This window comes from Nycticebus coucang, chromosome 13 (genome assembly GCF_027406575.1).
Source record: "Nycticebus coucang isolate mNycCou1 chromosome 13, mNycCou1.pri, whole genome shotgun sequence".
NCBI classification, from domain to species: Eukaryota; Metazoa; Chordata; class Mammalia; order Primates; family Lorisidae; genus Nycticebus; species Nycticebus coucang.
Genome location: NC_069792.1, coordinates 41,498,947 through 41,524,616, shown reverse-complemented (window position 1 = coordinate 41,524,616; position 25,670 = coordinate 41,498,947). Strand labels below are relative to the sequence as shown.

The window sequence follows — 25,670 nt, the reverse complement described above, 5'->3', positions numbered from 1 at the left end:
ATGGCAAGTTTAGACTGGGGATATGATGGCAAAAATGGTAAGAGTTATTCTGTTCACATTGATCAAAATAATTGCTTATTCCTTTCTCCAGTAGAAAAGGCATTAAACATTTAAAATAACCACTATATGTTACTTGAATTGCTGACTTTGAATAAGTACAATATATTTGCTTGCATTCTTAGCAGTTGCCTTGGGCCTTCATTGTCTACAAAATGTGTTTGATTTATAGAGAGAGTGCCAAAAAATTGTATATATATTTTGAGAGATGTTATCTGTATACATAGTATTACTTTTCAAAATTGAATTGATGGTACCATTACTGGTCAGGTGTAATCAAACATGTTCTATACATCCATTTTATCTGCAGTTCATATGCTTTTGACCAATGATTGATTTTACTTCCAACAAAATCTCTTAAAATGAGTATATATATATATATATATATATATATACCCTTCAGTATAGACAGGCATACCTCAGAGATATTGCAGGTTCAGTTCCAGATCACTGTAATAAAATGAATATCACTTAAAGTGAGTCACATAATTTGGGGGGTTTCCCAAATTGTTTATTCTATACTGTTGTCTATTAAGTGTGCAATATCATTATGCTCAAAAATGTGCATAGCTTAATTTATTTTATAATACTTTGCAGCTAAAAGATGCTAACAAGCATCTGAGCCTACAGTGAGTCATATCTTTTATCGGAAGAGAATCTTGCTTCAATATTGATTACTATTGACTGATTATGGTGGGTTCTGCTGAAAGGTGAGGTGACAGTGGCAATTTCTTAAATAAGACAACAAGGAAGTTTACTATATCAGTTAACTCTTCTCTACATGAGACTTCTCTATAGCCTGCAGTACTTGATAGCATCTTACTGAAGTCAATATTATCAAACTCTGTTGCTGCTTTATTAACTAAGTTTGTGTAATATTTTAACTACTTTGTGGTTATGTCAACAATATAACAGAATCTTCACTAGTAGATTCCTTTGCTCATCCATGAGAAGCAATTCCTCATCCCTTAAAGTTTTATCATGAGATTGCAGCAGTTCAGTCACATCTTCAGGTGCCACTTCTAATTCTAGTTCTCTTGCTATTTCCACCTTGTCTTCAGGTACTTCCTGCCCTGAAATTTTAGGTCCAGGAGGGCTGGAACTAGCTTCTTCCAAGCTCCTGATAATGTTGATCATTTGACCTCTTTTCATGAATCACCAGTGATGTTAATGGCATCCAGAAGGCTGAATCTTTTCCAGAAGTTTTTCAACTTACTTTGTCCAGATCTATGAGTGGGATCAATACAGATTTTATAGCAGCTATAAAATCTATTTCCCATGTAATAAGACTTGAAAGAAGAAATTACTCCTCAATCCATTGGCTGCAGAATAGGTGCTGTGTTAGCAGGCAAAGAAACCACATTCATCTCCCTATACATGTCCATCAGAACTCTTGCATGACCAGGTTCATTGTCAATTTATAGTAATATTTTAAAAGGAATCTGTTTTGTGAAAAGTAAGTCTCAACAGTGGAATTAAAATATTCAGGAAACCCTGCTATAAACAGATGTGATATCATCTAGGCTTTGCTGTTCCGTTTATAGAGTATAGGCATAGGAGATTTAGCATTATTTGTATGAGTTCAAAGATTTTAAGAATAGTAAAAATGAGCATCAGCTTCAATTTAAAGTCATCAGCTGTACTAGCCCCTAACAAGAGTGTCAACCTCATCTCTGAAACTTTGAAGCCAGGCATTGACTTCTCCCCCACTAGCTATGAAAGTCCTAACTGGCATCTTCTTCCAAGAGAAGGCTATTTCATCTACACTGAGAATCTGTTGTTTAATGTTTCTGCCTTAATCAGTTATCTAGGCTGTGTCTTCTGGTAACTTATTGCAGCTTCTGTGTCAGCATTTGCTGCTTCACCTTACACTGTTATGTCAAGGAGATGGCTTCTTTCCTTAAATCTCGTGAACTAACCTGTGATACCTTCTAACTTTTCTTCTGCAGCTTCTTTACCTATTTCAGCCTTCCTATAATTAAAGAGAGTTAGGACCTTACTCTAGATTAGGTTTCGGTTTAAGGGAATATTATGGCTAATTTTATCTTCTACATAGCCTCTAAAACTTTCTCCGTATCAGCGGTAAGTCTGTCTTGCTTTCATATAATTCTTATGTTCACTGGCATGTTCACTCTTAATTTCTTTTGAGAACTTTCCTTTGCCTTCATAACTTGGCTAACTGCCCCATGAGGCCTAGTTTGGAGGCTATCACAGCTTGTGACATGCCTTCCTTATTAAATTTAATCATTTCTAGCTTTGATATAAAGTAAGAGAGGTGTGAGTCTTCCTTCACTGGAATACTTGCAGGTTATTATTGGGTTATTAATTGTCCTAATTTCAAAATTTTTGTGTCTCAGGGAACGGGGAGGCCCAACAAGAGGGAAAAAAAATAGCTGTTTAGTGAAGCAGTCAGAACTCACAGAATATGGATTAGTTTGCCACCTTGTATGGGCACAGTTGGTGGTGTCCCAAAATGATTACCTAGCAACATCAAAGATCACCACACAGATATAATGGCAAATACAGTTTGAAATACTGTGGGAATTGCAAAAATGTGACACAGAGACCCAAAGTGAACATGTGCTATTGGAAAAATATTTCCAATAGACTTGCCCAACACAGGATTGTCACAAACCTTCAATTTGTAAAAACCACAGTATCTAGGAAATTAAAAAGTCAAGCAAAAGGGAAGGAGGTATACTTGTATTAGAAATATATTCTTAATAGTAAAACATGGATATTCTGATCCTATAGACAAAGAGTATGGCCTATGTTACTAGTGTTGGCCAAAATGATGTTGCATAGCATGTTACAGGAAGAGGACATTCTCAAACACAGAATTTCCCTTAATCTGAACAGAATGTCATTTAAGGCACCTAAATAAACCCTAGTCTAAAAAACAAACAAACAAAGAAAAAAAAAAAAAACAAGTAGATATTCTCCTAAAACTTGGAATCAACATTTGATAAAATTTCAATTTTATGCATATGTTTGTCCTCTCAGGCCCTGAACAATGGAGAACTCTATATCCCATTGCGGATGGAAATAACCAGTCTCCTATTGACATTAAAACCAGTGAAACCAAACATGACCTCTCTCTGAAGCCTATCAGTGTCTCCTACAAGCCAGCCACAGCCAAGGAGATTATCAATGTGGGACATTCCTTCCATGTAAATTTTGAGGACAATGACAACCAGTCAGGTGAGCCAAAGAATCTTCTGATATATTTTTCTTAGCAGCTACTAATTAAAACAATGAGGCTTAAGAAACACAATACCAATCTTAAGTCTTCTACGCATGTGTGTAACGTTGCTGTAATATGACGAGGCATCTTAGACTTCTAGAAAATGTCCAAGTGTTAAATATGATTTGGGGAACTCCTAGCTCTGTCTTTTTTTCAGTCTTTCTCAGTGCCACCATCCCATAACTTTTCTGGCCATTTCAATATATTTATGTGCATAACACTGTCTCCAGATAAACAGTATTTTTAAAAAAAAGTCTAATGAACCAGTCACTAGGAATATAAAAACTGAACAGGCAGGCCTGGCCCAATGACTCATACCTATAATCCTAGCACTTTAGGAGGCCAATGCAGGATCTCTTGAGGGCAAGAGTTTGTGGCCAGTGTAAGCAAGAGCAAGACCCTGTCTTGCTACGAAAACATTGTAAAAATGATCTAGCCCTGGTAACATTCACCTGTAGTCCTAGCTACTCTGGAGGCTGAGGCAGGTGGATCACTTGATTCCAGGACAAGCTATGATGACACTACGATGATAAGGGTGGATGAGCAGAGCAGACAAGAGAAATAAGGGAGGGACTAAATTATTCTCATATCCCAGAATGTGGGAAATTTATTGCTGCATAGTTAGCTTTTCATAAAGGTTTATTGAATAATTTGTTAAATGACCATCCTATAAATCAGTTTTGCTAACTTAAAAAGCCAAACTTGTTCTAGCACTTCCCTATAAGGTTTTTAGCCTAAATTTTAGGCACTTTGGAGCTATTTGGCATTATTAAAATCATATTAAATATGGTATTATATGTGTTTAATTACTCATAAGATTAGGTCAACTCTCCAAACCACATAATCATTCAATATTAAAATTTTAAAAGTGATCCCACTGCCCCACTGGCACTTTCTTTTGGTCCCTGGCCAGGGATTCTTAACGAATCTATCGAGAAAGAATGTTACGTCTACATCAATTACAAAGCAGGTGATGAGTAATTTGTGAGTCAAAATAAACTACTGAAGATTTTGATGCATACTGCCTATACAGTCTTTGCTGAAAGAATGAATGAATAAACATGCAAATTAAAGGAGAGTCAAAGAAAGTCCTACAATCTTATAATGCATTTACCTTGAAATATGCTTTCTAGGAGCTGGAAATAGATAAAATTACAGCTCATTTGCTTGGAATTGTATGCAAATCATAGACTATCTCATCAACACCATAGTCAATGGTACACCATATGTACGATTGCCAACATCATAGCTGTGAAAGAAAAAGCATGATGAATGTTTTGGCACTAGAGTTTGTGTTCATTTCTACTCAACACAATTTAGTGTTTGCTTACACTATAGGCAAAGATAAGCAGGAACTTATGATCATAAGGCTAACAGTAGGTTTCCTTTTCTTCCAGTGCTGCAAGGTGGTCCTCTCTCTCAAAACTATCGGCTCCATCGGTTCCATTTTCACTGGGGCAGTACAAATGACTATGGTTCTGAGCACACTGTGAATGGAGTCAAATATTCTGGAGAGGTAATGTAATTTAGTGCATGAAAAATAATTACAAGGAAGTGTGGTATCTCCTTTACATCATGACACCATCATATAACTTCAAAAAAGTGAACATTCTGATTTCCCCAGGCTCCATTAAAACCAGATACAGACACACTATGTTCAGCAATAGAAGGAAAATTTTCACATGGAAAGAGGCAGCTGCACTTTGAGCAGAACGCCTGAGGTCAAGTTTCACCCTTGCCTGAGAAAGCCTCAAAAATTGTTACCCTGACATCATGACAGCTTCAAGGAGTGGTACTGCTCTCCTTTATATTTCTCACTCTGAATGGAACATACCAACCTTTTCCTTTTAATTTGAATATTCAAGATTGGGCATACCAGCAACATGAGCATGGACTTGCAGAGAGCAGCATACAACTAGCTGAGGATCTGAGGTTCTGGCCACAGGCCACCTCTCAATCTGTCCTCACATGGAATTTGGTGATCTATGTAGTGTCTGTACGTCCATAGAAAAATTGAACTCATGTGCATCGAACTGTCAACAGAAACTCTGGGAGATTAACAAGGGGGAAATTTTGCTTTTTACTTCATATGTATGAATTATGTAATACACATGCACCCATATATATATATATATATATATATATATATATATATGTTGGCTTTTTAATTTTTACTTTCATAAAATTTTATAATACATATAGTTTTACAACTTGCCTTTTTTTTCACTTACCAATTTATCATGATCATTTTTCCTAGTCAGAAGATCTGATTCCACCTTATTCTTTTACTATCTGTATAATATTTCATTTGGATGAATACAAGACTTGGTGATTAAATTCACAAACTTGTCATAGAAAAAGTGATACTTCATTGCTCACTACCACTATGGTCACCTTCAAAGTGCTCTTCTTGGGAAGCTGTGTGCTGTCGCCAGTGCCTAGCCTACCCTTCAAAGCAATTTTAGAACTCCTTTTCTGGAATGGCCACCAGAGCTGTCACTGTTTGAGGTCAGACATCTAAATTCAAGAACCAATCCTAGAAAAAGTGCCACATACCTCATTGCTGAATATCACTATGGTCAGCTTCTAAGTACTCTCCTTGGTCCTCTGGTGACCACAGTGATATTCATGTGACTTAATTGTCCCACCTCATATATAAGAATTTATGTAACTGGCTCCTATTGATGAGTGATCACCATGTCTTCTGATTTTTGTCTATTGGGACTTTCATTTTTACCAAAAAATTGCTTCAAGGAATACATCTATACCTATACCTTATGCACTAATGAAAGCAGTTATGAAGGACAGATTTTTACAAGATACATTGCTAAGTCTGCACATCTTATTCTGATAGAGGATTTGGGAGTTGTATACAAATATGACTTGCTTTATATTATGTCATAAAGCATGGCTAATACCTTTCAGTTCTACAGAAATCTATTAAATGATTTTTCCCTATTTCTACTCCATAAATTAAAGGTAGACTAAAATCAAATGGGCTAGGAACCTAAATTAGTTTAGCTTTGTGAAAGGATAGTTGGTAGTATCCAAGAAATCTAAATCAGTTGTACTTTCATCCAAATAGAGAAAAATAAAAATAAGGCAGCACAGAGATGAGAGATATTTAGCCACAAAGTTCAACATGTGATTCAAGTCAAGTCAATAAACTTAGCTGGCACATCTGTGACACACTAGGTTTGAGAGGCAGTACAACCTACTGGTTAAAAATACAAGCTCCTCGACTGACTGCCAGCATTTGGATTAAAGCTCTTCCATTTGCTAGCTGTACAACTTTAGAAAAATCACCCTGTGCCCCAATATTTTTATCTGTAGAGTTCAGATAATACTAGTATCTAATACAATTGTTGAGAGAATAAAACGAGTAAACTCATATAAACTCATGCTCAGACTTACAGTAATGTTACTTATTTTTCTGTGAGTAAGACTCAAGCAATCACTCGTCAAACAGGGCAGTTTAGGTACAAGTGAATATGACTGAATAAATACAGTACTAAATGACTTCACAAAGCACCACGGAAATGCAGATGTAAGAATCATTAATTAAGGGACAGAATTTGGACTGGCATAGTCAGAGGAAATTACAATGAGAAGTTATCCCTCCTAATATGTTATTTTCATCATTCCTTTTTCCATTCAAAAATATTCACTGAACATCTACAATATGTCAGACAATGTTTTTAAAAAGTATTTGCTATTAGAACTTGCATTTGATAGGGGAAAGAAAAATTAAAAAAAGGAAGAGAGGAAGGAAGGGAAGGAGAGAGGAACAAAGGAAGGAAAGAAGGAGAGAAGGAAGAAGAGAGATTGGATAAATGATATGAAGAGAACAGATTAGTTGCTTTCTACTGGATAATCAGAAAAGGATTCTTTGAGGAGTGGCATTGAGTTCAGCCCTAATTAAAGGCAAATTCCCACAGTTCAATGGGGAATCAGATTCCAGAGAAAACCAGGAGCTGGCACACAGATTCAAAGGTGTGAACAAGTGAAGAGGTATAATCTATAAGATGAGGATGTTGATGGGTGGGGAAAGTAAGAAATTAATGATAACTGTTGTACTTTTTGATTAAGCAGTTATATGGAGGGTGCTACCTTTTTTTTCCTACGAAGGGAAAATTAAGCAGTTGGCAAGGAGGAAATCTAGGGTTCTATGTTATCCATGTTACATTTGAGACGTCTATTAGACATCCGGGTAGAGATATCAGAAAGATATCAAGAAGGCATGCATATATACTTGTATATACAAGTCTAGAGTTCCACAGAAAAGTTAGGCCTAAGATAATGGTTAGAGTGGTCCCTTGGTCATGACAACCAAGGCCCTAACCCCTCCTCATAAAGTTACTGTGAGTACCTCATATGAGAGAAAATGACCTCCATTTTTTCCCCTAAAATTAGTCAGATTTCCTGATCATTTTATACCAAAAAGAAGTATCTCAAGAATGGAAGAAAAAATATCCAATGTACTCAGTACTATTATGAAACTAAGTTACAATCACTCACACTTTCATATGAAGAATAGATCACAACTATGGCCTAAGATGAAGGAGGGAGGAGGGGGGATGGGAAAGGAAGGAGGAAGTCAGATTGAGGGAGGATAAATGGTGGGATTACACCTATAAGTTAGTGCATAATGCAAGGGTACGTGTCAGATCTATTAGTATAGAGTATAACTGTATTAACATAATAATTAAGTAAACGAGATGAGGTATATATTAACCAGCGTGATGTAAGCATTCCTAATTGTATATGAAATCAGCACATTGTACCCCATAAATGCATTAATGTATATATGATCTAGGTGTTTATGATTTAGTAAAAAAATTTAAAAATTTTAAAAAATAAAAAGGAGCAGTACTGCATACTTAACGCTATTGTAAGAAATGAAATTTTACTTACTACTTCCAGGATTTGCAAATCTACTTTACTCAGTACATAGATAATCCTTCTGAAGAGTGAGAACATAACCCTTCCCATTCAGTGGGTAAAGTTTCATATAAGTTTTATCTCTCTATGCTAAGATACATCTTCATATAGTAACAAGTTAAGTCATAGCTTAGTTTTGTATTTACACTATTATAAATAGGTAATTTCCCATATTCTCATCTTCAGCTTCACATAGTTCACTGGAATTCTGCAAAGTACCCCAGCTTTGCTGAAGCTGCCACCAAGGCTGATGGTTTGGCAATTATTGCTGCTTTGATGAAGGTGAGTTACAAATAGTTACACAACTCTGCTCATACTGTATCTTACCAATCAGACAGCAAAGTACGCTGAGACAAGGTAGCAGAAACGTGAGTCTTTCTTTCTGGGAAGTTTCCAGCCTACTGATGACTACAGGTGAACAAATAGTACCCTAGTACTTTGTTGCTTGGTTTTCTCTCTCTTTTTCCCTCTAAAGAGAGTTTCAGGTGAGAGTGGACTAGGACAGGGTTCATGGGTGGAAAGGGAGTTTTTAATTGTCCAACTCTTCCAAATTCCCTGTTCTCTAAACTTTCTATGACATACATTCAGAAATTTATCTATTTAATATCTCATCAGGAAAGAAATGTTAAAAGGATTTTTTCCCATAAAGAACATTCAGTTGATTTTTTCAAATGGGAGATATTGTTCAAATCATCTATAAAAGAATCCCTGAAAAGTTGTATAAGAAAGTTATTATTGTATTGAATACATTAGAGTAACTAACTTTCTGAATTATGGTTCTAGTTAACCATTATCGAATGCTCATAATACAGCAAAAATTATACTAATTATAACTAATAGAATGGACCAAAAGTAAGAGGTTTTTTTATTGTATCACAGTTTTGCTAAATTTCTAGATTTTGTGTATTATAATTTTACACATCTTGCTCAAATTTAAATCAAGCTTTTTGTTTGTTACTTTATCTGTAGTTACATGGACAATTTATACAGTACAAAGGCCCATAAAGATATACATCTTGCAAAATTTCCTCTTCTAAGGCAGAGAGAAAATACCTCAGCGCTCATCAGTTGTTGAAAAAAATTAAAAACTTACCTAAATAGTGTTTGATTGCAACCTTTATCTCATACTTTTTTTGTTTGTTTGTTTGTTTGTGATCTCCAGGTTGGTCAGGCCAACCCAAAGCTGCAGAAAGTACTTGATGCTCTAAGCGCAGTTAAAACTAAGGTAAGTAAACTAAGTACATTAGTTTAAATCAGAGAACAAAAATTCACTGAAGTATAGAAATCATGTAATGAATATATTTGAAGTAGATAATAGGGAGACTAAAACAGAAGCTACCAATCTAAGTATAAATTACATATTGCCTGCTTCTGAGAAAGTCCCTGACAGCAAGGATTTTTTTGTTTGTTTGTTTGTCATACTGACTGTTTATTTATTTCAGTAAAATACGGCCTGTAGAAAAATAGGTTAAATAGCCAACTGCTTGAAGAACTATATCCAAATGAAATGGGGATTATTTCCCATCTCATGAAGGGCGATGTCTATCTCTTTAGTAGTACAAAATTTCAGGAATTAAGGATAGTCTTTTAAAATATCATTAATGTGCAGTATTTGATAATTATAATTCCTATTTGTCAACTCAAAAAACAGGTGGGTTTTCGGATATATCCAATCCTAGCATTACTGTTATAAAAGAAAATAGTTAAGCCATAAGTCAGAGATTTATAATTTCTGTGCATGGTGTGAAGGACTGTCATATTTTTACATAGAATAAATATGATTGTGCTGATTGTAGAAAAGATTAAATTTCAAATATATATATTAATGACAGGTAAAAATAAGCATTCAACTCAAAAATATAAAAAAAATGTGAAGAGAAATAGAAGAAAATAAGTCAGGAAGATAAAAGCAGAAAATAATAAAATAAGAAAGAAAAGTGATATAAGTCAATGCCCTTTGCTGATGATAAAACAAAATAAAAGAAAATACTCTGAAAACTTTCATAATTTGACAAAGAATTAAAACTTGGATCAAACTTCATAATGAAACATTTGCAGTATTTCCATTTCAATTAGGAACAAAACAAAAGTGGCACTGTGACCATCACAATTAAAAATTATACTAAGAAGAATATGTTCCAGCTCCATTCATGTAAACATATACAATGTACTCAGCCCTACTATGAAACTAATTTATGGATTTCACATGAAAGATATAACCCAGGTATAACCTAAACATATGGGGAAGGGGGAGAGGGAGGATAGGGAGAGGGGAAGTGGGCAGAGGGAGGGTGATTGGTGGGATTACACCTGTGGTGCTACTTACAAGGGTATATGTGAAACTTAGTAAATGTAGAATTTAAATGTCTTAACATAATAACTAAGAAAATGCCAGGAAGGCTATGTTAACCAGTGTGATGAAAATGTGTCAAACAGTCTATAAAACCAGTGTATGGGTGCCCCATGATCACATTAATGTACACAGCTATGATTTAATAAAAAATAAATAAATAAATATAATAAAGATCCTAATTAACACAATAAAATAAAGGAAGAAATAAGAGAATTGGCATAGATACCAGAAAATCAGAAATAAAACTTTTTTTTTTGGCAGTTTTTGGCCAGGGCTGGGTTTGAACCCACCACCTCCGGCATATGGGGCCGGCACCCTACTCCTTTAAGCCACAGGCATTGCCCAATAAAACTATTATTATGTGCAGATGATGTGATTATTAACACCTACCTGAAGAATTTTAAATAATCATCTAAAAAACAGAATCAAGGCCAGGCACTGTGGCTCACACCTGTAATCCCAGCACTCTGGGAAGCCAAGGAGGGTGAACTGCCTGAGCTCATAGGTTCAAGACCAACCTGAGCAAGAAGGAGACCTTGTCTCTAAAAATAGCCAAGTGTTTTGGCGGGCACCTGTAGTCTCAGCTACTCAGGAGGCTAAGACAAGAGAATAGCTTAAACCCAAGAGTTTGAGGTTGCCATGAGCTATGACACCACAGCACTCTACAAAGGATGACAAAGTGAGACTCTGTCTCAAAAAACAATCATAGAGGAGAGATTAAAGATGGCGGCCAAGTAACAGCTTCCCTGCAACTGGTAACAGCGAGTCTGGGGAGACAAGACTCCAGGCATCTCTGGCCAGTGGGATCTGCCTATAATCATCCCTTTGAGGATACAGGGAGCCAGCAAGGGACTTCTGGACCCCAAGAAGAGGACAAAAACAGTGGAAAACTGGCAAGTGGTTGCGTGTGTTCAATCGACCTAATCACGCCGGCAACCGTAAGTACAAGCAGCAGTGAGACTGCAAACCAGAAAGGCCTTACCTGTGAACTGTTTCAGTGTTCTTGGACTTGGCACTCAGTTGAACTGCCTTGCAGAGAGCTTCAGCATGAGTGGGGAGAACTTTGGACATTGTCTGGGGCACCAGACTGAGCCACTGAGCTGGGCGCAGGAAGCCATTATGAAAGAACCGCCCTGGCAAGCTCTGCCCTCAGGGTCTCAGAGCAAGGATTGGGCAGGTCAAAGTAACCTACTGACTGAGCAGCCTAAAGGCAGGGACTGAGCTGCCTTACAGCCTTAATCCTTAGGGGCAGAGTGAGATGGTTTCATCACACTGGAACCTTGGGCTGTTGCCCTGGGTAGAGTGCCATGATGTCACAGCTCATAGCAACCTCAAACTCCTGGGCTTGGCTCTGCCCAGACCTCCATAAGAGCTGTCCAGCAACCCCCTACCGATGACCCACACCCACTGGGCCTCCACGTTCCCTGACCAGGAACTGAGGGAGCCAGACAACCCTGCGTCCTCCCTCCTGTGTCCTCCCAGCTTCCACATTAGCCCGTTCATCTGGACAGGGACTCTGGTAGCTGCGTGCCCTTTGGAGCCCTCCCTGCCTCTGCGAATTGCTCTTCTCCTGGCCAATGACAGCTGGAGCCTTGGGCTCTCTGTGCCAAAGTCACTGGGCGCCTGGCAATTCCAGAACCACATGCACCACCCCCAGCCCTGTTGCTGGATCCAGGTGTGTCACAAACCAGAGCTGCTTCCACAACCAGAACTGCCTAGCTAGAGCAGCCCCAGAGGAACTACACAGGGTCACTCCCTACAAAGATCCAGCAACAATAGAGTGATCCCACTGGGGTCTAATCTTGGAGAGACACCTCACCAACTCTGAGGACAGCCAGAGGCAATGGTAAAAAACAATCATGAGGCAAAATCAACAGAAAAACTCTGGCAATATGAATAATCAGAGTAGATCAACTCCCCCAAGGATCAATGGGGCAGAAACAGCACAAGACCCCATGCACAAACAAATAGCTGAGATGTCAGAAATTGAATTCAGGATCTGGATAGCAAATAAGATCAAATTAGAATTCCAAAAGTTATTTCAAGAATTCAACGGATTCAAAGACCAAATGACCAACGATTTCGACACATTGAGACAAGAAGTTGCATCCCTCAAAGATCTGAGAAACACAGTAGAATCCCTCAGTAACAGAATGGAGCAAGCAGAAGAAAGGATTTCAGACATTGAAGACAAAGCTTTCAAATGTTCCCAAACCCTCAAAGAAGAAGAGAAATGGAGAGCAAAAACAGATCACTCTCTCAGAGAGCTCTCGGATAATTTGAAGAAAACCAATATTCGTCTTATAGGGATCCCCGAAAGTGATGAAGTGGCTTCACAAGGCACAGAGTCTCTTCTCCATGAGACTATGAAGGAGAACTTTCCAGACATGCCAAGAGATTCCGAAATTCAGATAGCAGACAGTTTCAGAACTCCAGCACGACACAATCCAAATAAGACATCCCCCAGACACATCATAATCAATTTCACTAAAGTTAATATGAAGGAGAAAATTCTGAAAGCTGCCAGACGAAAGAAAACCATTACCTACAAGGGGAAGAATATCAGAATAACTGCAGATCTCTCTGCTGAAACCTTTCAAGCTAGAAGAGGATGGTTATCGACTTTTAATCTCCTAAAACAAAATAACTTTCAACTCAGGATCCTGTACCCAGCTAAACTGAGCTTCATTTATGGCGGAGAAATTAAATACTTCAACGACATTCACATGTTGAAGAAATTTGCCACAACTAAACCAGCTCTCCAGGACATTCTTAGACCTATCCTCCATAAAGACCAGTGTAATTCTCCATCACAAAAGTAAACCCACTCAAAAAATTCTTTGTTAAATTCCAACTTCCACAGTCACAAAAGGATTAAAAATGTCCACCAGTCTCTCGAAAGGCTTATCAATATTCTCAATTAATGTGAATGGTTGAAATTGTCCTCTAACGAGGAACAGGTTAGCCGACTGGATACAAAAACTCAAGCCAGATATCTGCTGAATCCAAGAATTGCATCTTACATTAAAAGACAGATATAGACTCAAGGTGAAGGGATGGTCATCTATATTCCAGGCAAATGCAAAGCAGAAAAAAGCAGGCATTGCAATCCTGTTTGCAGATGCAATAGGCTTTAAACCAACCAAAATAATTAAGGATAAGGATGGACACTTCATATTTGTTAAAGGTAATACTCAATATGATGAGATCTCAATTATAAACATTTATGCACCCAACCACAACGCACTTCAATTTAGAAGAGAAACACTAACAGACATGAGCAACTCGATTTCCTCCACTTCCATAGTAGTTGGAGATTTTAACACCCCTTTAGCAGTCCTGGATAGATCCTCCAAAAAGAAGCTAAACAAAGAAATTTTAGATTTAAACTCCACCATTCAACATATGGACTTAACAGACATCTACAGACCATTTCATCCCCAAAACACTGAATACACATTCTTCTCATCAGCCCACGGAACATACTCAAAAATCGATCACATCCTAGGCCACAAATCTAACCTTAGCAAATTTAAAAAAATAGAAATTATTCCTTGCATCTTCTCAGACCATCATGGAATAAAAGTTGAACTCATTAACAACAGGAACCTGCATACCCATACAAAAACATGGAAGCTAAACAACCTTATGCTGAAGGATACACGGGTTATAGATGAGATTAAGAAGGAAATCACCATATTTTTGGGACAAAACAACAATCAAGACATGAATTACCAGAACCTCTGGGATCCTGCAAAGGCAGTCCTAAGAGGGAAATTTATAGCACTGCAAGCCTTCCTCAAGAAAACAGAAAGAGAGGAAGTCAATAACTTAATGGAACATCTCAAGCAACTGGAGAAAGAAGAACACTTTAACCCCAAACGCAACAGAAGAAAAGAAATAACCAAAATCAGAGCAGAATTAAATGAAATTGAAAACAAAAGAATCATGCAACAGATCAATAAATCCAAAAGCTGGTTTTTTGAAAAGATCAACAAAACAGGGAGGCAGAGCAAGGTGGCAGCTGAGTAATAGCTTCCTTGCATCTGGGCACCGTGAGTCTGGGGAGATAGGACTCCAGGCATCTCTGGCTGGTGGGATCTGCCTATCATCACCCCTGTGAAGATACAGAGAGTCAGCGAGAGACTTCTGGACGCCAAGACGAGGACTAAAACAGTGGAAAACCGGCAAGTGGTCACGTGTGTTCAATCTGTCTAAACCCGCCCGCAACTGTAAGTTCAGTAGCAGCGAGACTGCAAACCAGAAAGGCCTTACCAGTGAACTGTTTTGGTGTCTTTGGACTTGGCACTCAGTTGAACTGCCATGGGGAGAGCCTGAGCGGGAGTGTGGAGAACTTTGGCCGTTGTCTAGGGCCCCAGTCTGAGCCGCTGAGCCAGACGGAGTTAATAGTGTTTGGCTCTGGGTCACAGGCAGCCATTGTGAGCGATCTGCCCCGGCAAGCTCCGCCCTCAGGGTCGCAGAGCTAGAATTGGGTGGGAGCTGGTAACCCAGTGACCAAGTAGCCTAAGGGCGGGGTCTGAGCCGCCTTGCAGCCCTAACCCTCGGGGGCAGAGGGAGACCAGTTTTGGCACACAGGGTAAGTGGATAGCCACTTCAGCAGTGATTCCAGCGACAAGCACTTCCCTGGGAAAGCTTCTGCTCAGCAAGTGAACAAGTTCAAAGTGCCTTTTAAGTGGGCTGAAGAGAGATTTAGGGTGTCTACCTGCTGGGGTTTGAGAAACTAGCAGCCTCCAGTTGTATCAGAACTGTGATTAACATCTCATACCCCAGAAGACCACGTGTTGCCCAGACAATATTCAATAACATATACATACTGCTTTGTTTTTGGTTGTGTTTTTGTTTTTGTTTTTGGTTTGGTTGTTTTTTTAGTTTATTTTGATGTTGTTGATTGTCGTTTTGTTTTTTAAGTTCAACCTTTTCCATACAGATCCTTTTTCTTTCTCAATTTTTCTAGTTTACTTATAATTTCCCATTACTGCCTATTTCAAAAATTAGAACTTCATTTTTGTTAGTGTTTCTACCGCTATTATTTGGTTTTTCCAGCCAATTTTATCCCGTAAAGTTTTCTGTTTCCTTGTTTTGGTTTGATTTACAGCATTTTTTGTCTTTCCTCTCTACTTGGTGGAGGTGGGGTACTGTGTCTGATCAGGTTAGCAAAGAGCTGCTGACCTCAAGGGAACCACCCAACTGGGCACACCCAGAAGGTGTTTTTTTTTTTTTTTAAGGTTGTATCAAAGTACCCTACTGGACACCTATATTGCTCTGTCTCCCTCTTTCTGGGCCTCTCTTCTTTTTGTCAATATTCCTTTTACCCACCCCCTCTCCTTTCTCTAATTTTCTTTTTTTTTTTTCTTATCACTTGGTCCTCCTTTCTTTCATCCCTTTTTTGCTCTTCAACCTTCTCACCCTTCTGGTCCTGTAACCCTTAGTCCGCAGGCACGAGAACTTAAAGAGCAAGAGGAAGTGAAAGGAAAAGTAGGGCAAGGAAACAGATAAAAGAAATCACTCATGCGGAAGAATCAGCAGAAAACTCCAGGAAACATGAAGAACCAGTCCAGAACAACCCGGCCAGGGGACCATGAGGTAACTACTGCAGAGGATTCCACCTATAAAGAAATGTTAGGAATGACAGAAAGGGAATTTAGAATACACATGTTGAAAACAATGAAAGAAATGATGGAAACAATGAAGGAAACTGCTAATAAAGTGGAAAATAACCAAAAGGAAATCCAAAAACAGAATCAAATAAGAGATGAACGATATGAAGAATATAAAAAAGATATAGCAGAGCTGAAGGAACTGAAACAGTCAATTAGGGAACTTAAAGATGCAATGGAAAGTATCAGCAACAGGTTAGACCATGAAGAAGAAAGAATTTCAGAGGTAGAAGACAAAATTTTTGAGATAACTCAGATAGTAAAAGAGGCAGAAAAGAAGAGAGAGAAAGCAGAACGTTCACTGTCAGAATTATGGGACTTTATGAAGCGTTCCAACATACGAGTTATAGGAATTCCAGAAGGGGAAGAAGAATGCCCCAGAGGAATGGAAGTCATACTAGAGAATATTATAAAAGAAAATTTCCCAAATATCAGCAAAGATTCTGACACACTGCTTTCAGAGGGATATCGGACCCCAGGTCGCCTCAATTCTAACCGAGCTTCTCCAAGACACATTGTGATGAACCTGTCCAAAGTCAAGACAAAAGAAAAGATTCTGCAAGTTGCCAGGAGTAAGCGCCAGTTGACCTACAGGGGCAAATCCATCAGAGTGACCGCAGACTTCTCTAATGAAACTTTCCAAGCAAGAAGACAATGGTCATCTACCTTTAATCTACTTAAACAAAACAATTTCCAGCGTAGAATTCTGTACCCTGATAAGCTAAGCTTCAAAATTGACGGAGAAAGCAAATCATTTATGGATATACAAACATTGAGGAAATTCGCCACAACAAGACCAGCTCTAAAAGAAATACTTCAACCTGTTCTGCACACTGACCACCACAATGGATCAGCAGCAAAGTAAGAACTCAGAAATTAAAGGACAGAACCTAACCTCCACACTGATGCAAAAGATAAAACTAAGCAATGGACTCTCACAAAATAAGACGAATAGAATACTACCACACTTATTAATTATCTCAATAAATGTTAATGGCTTGAATTCCCCACTGAAGAGACATAGATTGGTTGACTGGATTAAAAAACACAAGCAATCTATTTGCTGTCTGCAAGAAACACACCTGGCTTCAAAAGACAAATTAAAGCTCCGAGTCAAGGGTTGGAAGACAATTTTTCAGGCAAATGGAATTCAGAAGAAAAGAGGAGTTGCAATCTTATTTTCAGATACATGTGGATTTAAAGCAACTAAAGTCAAAAAAGACAAAGATGGTCACTTTATATTGGTCAAGGGAAAAATACAACAAGAAGACATTTCAATTCTAAATATCTATGCACCCAATTTAAATGCTCCCAGATTCTTGAAACAGACCTTACTCCGTCTGAGCAATATGATATCTGATAATACCATCATAACAGGGGACCTTAACACTCCTCTTACAGAGCTGGACAGATCTTCTAAACAGAAATTAAACAAGGATATAAGAGATTTAAATGAGACCCTAGAACAACTGTGCTTGATAGACGCATATAGAACACTCCATCCCAAAGATAAAGAATATACATTCTTCTCATCACCCCATGGAACATTCTCCAAAATTGATCATATCCTGGAACACAAAACAAATATCAACAGAATCAAAAGAATTGAAATTTTACCATGTATCTACTCAGACCATAAGGCACTAAAGGTGGAACTCAACTCTAACAAAAATGCTCGACCCCACCCAAAGGCATGGAAATTAAACAATCTTCTGTTGAATAACAGATGGGTGCAGGAAGAAATAAAACAGGAAATCATTAACTTCCTTGAGCATAACAAGAATGAAGACACAAGCTACCAAAACCTGTGGGATACTGCAAAAGCAGTTTTGAGAGGAAAATTCATCGCTTTAGATGCCTACATTCGAAAAACAGAAAGAGAGCACATCAACAATCGCACAAGAGATCTTACGAAATTGGAAAAAGAAGAACAATCTAAGCCTAAACTCAGTAGAAGAAAAGAAATATCCAAAATCAAATCAGAGATCAATGAAATTGAAAACAAAAGAATCATTCAGAAAATTAATGAAACAAGGAGTTGGTTTTTTGAAAAAATAAATAAAATAGATAAACCATTGGCCAGACTAACGAGGAATAGAAAAGTAAAATCTCTAGTAACCTCAATCAGAAATGATAAAGGGGAAATAACAACTGATCACACAGAGATACAAGAGATCATCTCTGAATACTACCAGAAACTCTATGCTCATAAATTTGACAATGTGAAAGAAATGGATCAATATTTGGAATCACACCCTCTTCCTAGACTCAGCCAGGAAGAAATAGAGCTCCTGAACAGACCAATTTCAAGCACTGAGATCAAAGAAACAATAAAAAAAACTCCCAACCAAAAAATGCCCTGGTGCAGATGGCTTCACTCCAGAATTCTATCAAACCTTCAAGGAAGAGCTTATTCCTGTACTGCAGAAATTATTCCAAAAAATTAAGGAAGGAATCTTCCCCAACACATTCTATGAAGCAAACATCACCTTGATACCAAAACCAGGAAAAGACCCAAACAAAGAGTAGAATTTCAGACCAATCTCACTCATGACTATAGACGCAAAAATTCTCAACAAAATCCTAGCCAATAGATTACAGCTTATCATCAAAAAAGTCATTCATCATGATCAAGTAGGCTTCCCAGGGATGCAAGGCTGGTTTAACATACGCAAGTCTATAAACATTATCCACCATATTAACAGAGGCAAAAATAAAGATCACATGATCCTCTTAATAGATGCAGAAAAAGAATTTGATAAAATCCAGCATCCTTTTCTAATTAGAACACTGAAGAGTATAGGCATAGGTGGCACATTTCTAAAACTGATTGAAGCTATCTATGACAAACCCACAGCCAATATTTTACTGAATGGAGTAAAACTGAAAGCTTTTCCTCTTAGAACTGGAACCAGACAAGGCTGTCCTTTGTCACCTTTACTATTCAATGTAGTGCTGGCAGTTCTAGCCAATACAATTAGGCAAGACAAGGAAATAAAGGGAATCCAAATGGGAGCAGAGGAGGTCAAACTCTCCCTCTTTGCTGATGACATGATCTTATACTTTGAGAACCCCAAAGACTCAACCACAAGACTCCTAGAAGTCATCAAAAAATACAGTAATGTTTCAGGATATAAAATCAATGTCCAACAAGTCAGTAGTCTTTGTGTGCACCAATAACAATCCTCCAAGAAAGCATAGGAAAAACACTGGAAGATACTGGCCTGGGGAAAGACTTCATGAAGAAGACTGCCATGGCAATGGCAACAACAACAAAAATAAACAAATGGGACTTCATTAAACTGAAAAGCTTCTGTACAGCTAAGGAGACAATAACCAAAGCAAATTGACAACCTACACAATGGGAAAGGATATTTGCATATTTTCAATCAGACAAAAGCTTGATAACTAGGATCTATAGAGAACTCAAATTAATCCACATGAAAAAAGCCAACAATCCCTTATATCAATGGGCAAGAGACATGAATAGAACTTTCTCTAAAGATGACAGACGAATGGCTAACAAACACATGAAAAAATGTTCATCATCTCTATATATTAGAGAAATGCAAATCAAAACAACCCTGAGATATCATCTAACCCCAGTGAGAATGGCCCACATCACAAAATCTCAAAACTGCAGATGCTGGCGTGGATGTGGAGAGAAGGGAACACTTTTACACTGCTGGTGGGACTGCAAACTAGTACAACCTTTCTGGAAGGAAGTATGGAGAAACCTCAAAGCACTCAAGCTAGACCTCCCATTTGATCCTGCAATCCCATTACTGGGCATCTACCCAGAAGGAAAGAAATCCTTTTATCATAAGGACACTTGTACTAGACTGTTTATTGCAGCTCAATTTACAATCGCCAAAATGTGGAAACAGCCTAATACCCACCAACCCAGGAATGGATTAACAAGCTGTGGTATATGTATACCATGGAATACTATTCAGCCATTAAAAAAAATGGAGACTTTACATCCTTCGTATTAACCTGGATGGATGTGGAAGACATTATTCTTAGTAAAGCATCACAATAATGGAGAAGCATGAATCCTATGTACTCAATTTTGATATGAGGACAATTAATGACAATTATGGTTATGGGGGGGGAACAGAAAGAGGGAAGGAGGGAGGGGGGTGGGGCCTTGGTGTGTGTCACCCTTTATGGGGGCAAGACATGATTGCAAGAGGGACTTTACCTAACAATTGCAATCAGTGTAACCTGGCTTATTGTACCCTCTATGAAACCCCAACAATAAAAAAAAAAAAAAAGATCAACAAAACAGATAAACCTTTGGCCAACCTAACCAGGAAAAAAAGAGTAAAATCTCTAATTTCATCAATCAGAAATGGTAATGATGAAATAACAACAGACCCCTCAGAAATTCAAAAAATCCTTAACAAATACTACAAAAAACTCTACTCTCACAAATATGAAAATCTGAAAGAAATCGACCAATACCTGGAAGCACACCACCTACCTAGACTTAGCCAGAACAAAGTGGAAATGTTGAACAGGCCTATATCAAGTTCTGAAATAGCATCAACTATACAAAATCGCCCTAAAAAGAAAAGTCCAGGACCAGATGGCTTTACGTCAGAATTCTACCAAACATTTAAAGAAGAACTAGTACCTATACTACTAAACCTCTTCCAAAATATAGAAAAAGAAGGAGTATTACCCAGCACATTCTACGATGCAAAAATCACCTTGATTCCCAAACCAGGGAAAGACCCAACAAGAAAAGAAAATTATAGACCAATATCACTAATGAATATAGATGCTAAAATACTCAATAAGATCCTAACAAACAGAATCCAATAACACATCAAAAAAACTATACACCATGACCAAGTCGGATTTATCCCAGGGTCTCAAGGCTGGTTCAATATACGTAAATCTATAAATGTAATTCAACACATAAACGAACTTAAAAATAAAGACCATATGATTCTTTCAATTGATGCAGAAAAAGCTTTTGATAATATCCAGCATCCCTTCATGATCAGAGCACTTAAGAAAACTGGTATAGAAGGGACATTTCTTAAACTAATAGAGGCCATCTTCAGCAAACCCACAGCCAATATCGTATTGAATGGAGTTAAATTGAAATCATTTCCACTTAGATCAGGAACCAGGCAAGGTTGCCCATTGTCTCCATTGCTCCTTAACATTGTAATGGAAGTTTTAGCCATTGCAATTAGGGAAGAAAAGGCGATCAAGGGTATCCACATAGGGTCAGAAGAGATCAAACTTTCACTCTTCACAGATGATATGATCGTATATCTGGAAAACACTAGGGATTCTACTACAAAACTTTTAGAAGTGATCAAGGAATATAGCAATGTCTCAGGCTACAAAATCAACACCCATAAATCTGTAGCCTTTATATATACCAACAATAACCAAGCCGAACAAACAGTCAAGGACTCTATTCCTTTCACAGTAGTGCCAAAGAAGATGAAATATTTGGGAGTATACCTAACAAAGGATGTGAAAGATCTCTACAAAGAGAACTATGAAACTCTAAGAAAAGAAATAGCCTAAGATGTAAACAGATGGAAAAACATATCATGCTCATAGCTGGGAAGAATCAACATTGTTAAAATGTCCATACTGCCCAAAGCAATATATAATTTTAATGCAATTCCTATTAAAGCTCCATTGTCATACTTTAAAGATCTTGAAAAAATAATACTTTGTTTTATATGGAATCAGAAAAAAACTCGAATAGCCAAAACATTACTCAGCAATAAAAACAAAGCAGGAGGAATCACGCTACCAGACCTGAGACTGTACTATAAAACATAGTGATCAAAACAGCATGGTACTGGCACAAAAGCAGAGAAGTAGATGTCTGGAACAGAATAGAGAACCAAGAGATGGATCCAGCTATTTACTGTTATTTGATCTTTGACAAGCCAATTAAAAACCTTCAGTGGTTAAAAGATTCCCTATTTAACAAATGGTGCTGGGTAAACTGGCTGGCAACCTGTAGAAGATTGAAACTGGACCCACACCTTTCACTAAGATAGACTCTCACTGGATAAAAGATTTAAACTTAAGACATGAAACTATAAAAATACTTGAAGAAAATGCAGGGAAAACTCTTGAAGGAATCGGCCTGAGTGAATATTTTATGAGGCGGACTCCCCGGGCAATTGAAGCAGTATCAAAAATACACTAGTGGGACATGATCAAACTAAAAAGCTTCTGCACAGCCAAGAACATTGTAAGTAAAACAAGCAGACAGCCCTCAGAATGGAAGAAAATATTTGCAGGTTATACCTCCGATTAATGTCTAATAACCAGAATCCACAGAGAACTCAAATTTATTAGCAAGAAAAGAACACGTGACCCCATTTCAGGGTGGGCAAGGGACTTAAAGAGAAACTTCTCTAAAGAAGACCAACGCAAAATCTACAAACACATGAAAAAAAGCTCATCATCCTTAATCATCAGAGAAATGCAAATCAAAACTACTCTGAGATATCATCTAACCCCAGTAAGAGTAGCCCACATAACAAAATTCCAAACCCAGAAATGTTGGCGTGGATGTGGAGGAAAGGGCACACTTCTACACTGCTGGTGGGAATGCCCACTAATACGTTCCTTCTGGAAGGATGTTTGGAGAATACTTAGAGACCTAAAAATAGACCTGCCATTCGATCCTATAATTCCTTTACTAGGTTTATACCCAGAAGACCAAAAGTCACAATATAACAAAGACATCTGTACCAGAATGTTTATTGCAGCCCAATTCATAATTGCTAAGTCATGGAAGAAGCCCAAGTGTCCATCAACCCACGAATGGACTAGCAAACTGTGGTACATGTATACCATGGAATACTATGCAGCCTTAAAGAAAGATGGAGACTTTACCTCTTTCATGTTTACATGGATGGAGCTGGAACATATTCTTCTCAGCAAAGTATCTCAGGAATGGAAGAAAAAGTATCCAATGTACTCAGCTCTACTATGAAGCTAAATTATAGCTTTCACATGAAGGCTATAACCCAACTATAGCACAAGACTATGGGGAAAGGGCCAACGAAGGGGAAGGGAAGGGGGAGGGTTTGGTGGGGGGAGAGTAATGGGTTGGGCCACATCTATGATGCATCTTAGAATGGGTACAGGCTATTGCACTAATGTACACAGCTATGATTTAACAATAAAAAAATTAAAAAATAAAAAAACAATCATAATAATAAAATTAAAAAAAGAAGTCATCATCTTCTTAAAAAATAAAACATAAAATAAAAACAGAATCAATACAAAAGTCTGGTAAAGTTGATTGCATAAAAGATGACCATACAAATATACAAATACCAGTACATTTTCTGTACAAATAATCATCCATCAGAATAGATAATGGGAATAAATAGTATAAAACCAAAATGTAGCCAATATCCTTGTTAATAAATATCTTTGCCATTAAAACAGAATCTGGCATCACTTCTAAAGAAACAATAAATGCTTTATATTGAAAATTAAATATTTTAAGGAACATAGATTATACAAATTTGTTTGAAGCTTTTCTTAACTTCAACCAAATGAAAAAGGAAGAAGGTTTCTTGGTCAAAACTTACATGTAGCACATTTTTCTTTCTTTTTTTTTTTATGAGTAAAAAAGCATTTTTATTTTTAACTTAGATACCCTTTTATATCAATTTTTTTCAAATCTGCATTTTTATTTTATTTTATTTTTTATTGTTAAATCATAGCTGTGTACATTAGTGCAATCAAGGGGTACAATGTGCTGGTTTCATATACAATCTGAAATATTCTCATCAAACTGTTCAATGTAATCTTCATGGAATTTTCTTAGTTATTGTATGTAGACATTTGTATTCTGCCTTTAGTAAGTTTCACCTGTACCCATTCTAAGATGCACCGTAGGTGTGGCCCCACCCATTACCTAACCTCCCCCCCACCTTCCCCTTCCTTGGCCCTGGTCATAGTCTTGTGTAGCACATTTTTCATCTTGTCTCTTTTGTTGCTTTTACTTTGTCCACAAACACACCAGTCATGTGATGCCAAATAGTTGTTTTTAAAAATAATAAAATTTTGGCTAAACTCTCTAGATAATATATAACAAGATAAAGTAACATTTATATCACATTAATAGAAGATGATATATTTTATGTCTTAATATAATAATAGATACTTTTTCTTCCAGGGCAAACGAGCCCCATTCACAAATTTTGACCCCTCTATACTCCTTCCTTCATCCCTGGATTACTGGACCTACCCTGGCTCTCTGACTCACCCTCCTCTTCATGAGAGTGTAACCTGGATCATCTGTAAAGAGCCCATCAGCGTAGGCTCAGAACAGGTAGAGTATCAAAGGCAAATGAGGGGAAACTGGAAATGCAAAGCAGGAATATCACTTCAACTGATAGTTATCAGTAAGGGAGATTATTATTTCAGTTATGTCTGTGAGAAGTTTATTTTCCCTTCCAATAAAAAATGATTAATTTCTGGCATAGTTCTATTGAATTATCCAAAAAGGTACATTACCATACTATATATTTTTTTTTACTTTATGGAGAAAAAAATATGAGATTTGGAATTCTCACCATTCTTTCCTCATCACTACATTAAAGTCCAACTTTGCCAAATATCTCATCTTATTCAGAAACAAAAGAAAAACTGACTGGAAGTTCTGCTAAGACTTTGCGGGACTGCAGCTCTCAACCAGCATAACTTGATAGTTGGCAAAATGTTTTGTTCTTTTTTTCAAGGTCAGGAGAGGGCTAAGCTTTTAAATATCCTACAAAGTATCTCATTAATTTCTATGTGTAACAATGATGGCAATAATTATCATTGACTAAGCAACTACTTTCACAGGTGTCTTGTGTTTGTCAGTCAACTGTCATAACAAACCTATATAGAACAGTAGCCTATTGCTACCTGAAATTTATCGAACAATGCCATACACATATCATTCCAAGTACTTTACATGCATTAACCCATTTCATCTTCACAACACAATAAAGAAGGTGCTATATGGAAACTGAGACATTAAGATGATAAGTCACTTGCCCATGGGACCCCAGCTGAAGGGAGAAAATTGGTATCCTAACTCAGTCAGTCCTCAATGATTTAAGCAAAATGCCTAGATCAAAGGAATGTGAAGGATCTGGGGCTTCCTCCCTTTCCATTGGTGAAACCTCAGTTTTCTAAATATCAGTGTGTCAATAATACTAGAAATAAATTACTTCCTATAACTTGAATAACTTTTGATTATTTAAATATTTCATCCTTCTAGCTGGCACAGTTCCGCAGCATTCTATCAAATGCTGAAGGTGACAATGCTGTCCCCATACAGTACAACAACAGATCGCCCCAGCCCCTGAAGGGCAGGACAGTGAAAGCTTCATTCTCATGA

At 37.5% G+C, this 25,670-nt stretch overlaps 1 protein-coding gene across 1 annotated transcript; it reads left to right on the top strand.

The window, feature by feature from the left end:
* Nucleotides 1–25,670, top strand: CA1 (carbonic anhydrase 1). The gene is made up of 7 exons (XM_053558664.1): nucleotides 1–37; nucleotides 3,061–3,258; nucleotides 4,699–4,817; nucleotides 8,429–8,524; nucleotides 9,405–9,467; nucleotides 24,459–24,614; nucleotides 25,551–25,670. Exons 1-7 carry the CDS (start codon nucleotides 1–3, stop codon nucleotides 25,668–25,670), a joined length of 789 nt encoding a protein of 262 aa, XP_053414639.1.

Coding starts and splice junctions, on each gene's coding strand:
- CA1 (XM_053558664.1), top strand. CDS start 1: ATGGCAAGTTTAGACTGGGGATATGATGGCAAAAATG. Junction 4,818..8,428: donor GAGTCAAATATTCTGGAGAG/GTAATGTAATTT, acceptor TCTCATCTTCAG/CTTCACATAGTTCACTGGAA. Junction 8,525..9,404: donor TTATTGCTGCTTTGATGAAG/GTGAGTTACAAA, acceptor TGTGATCTCCAG/GTTGGTCAGGCCAACCCAAA.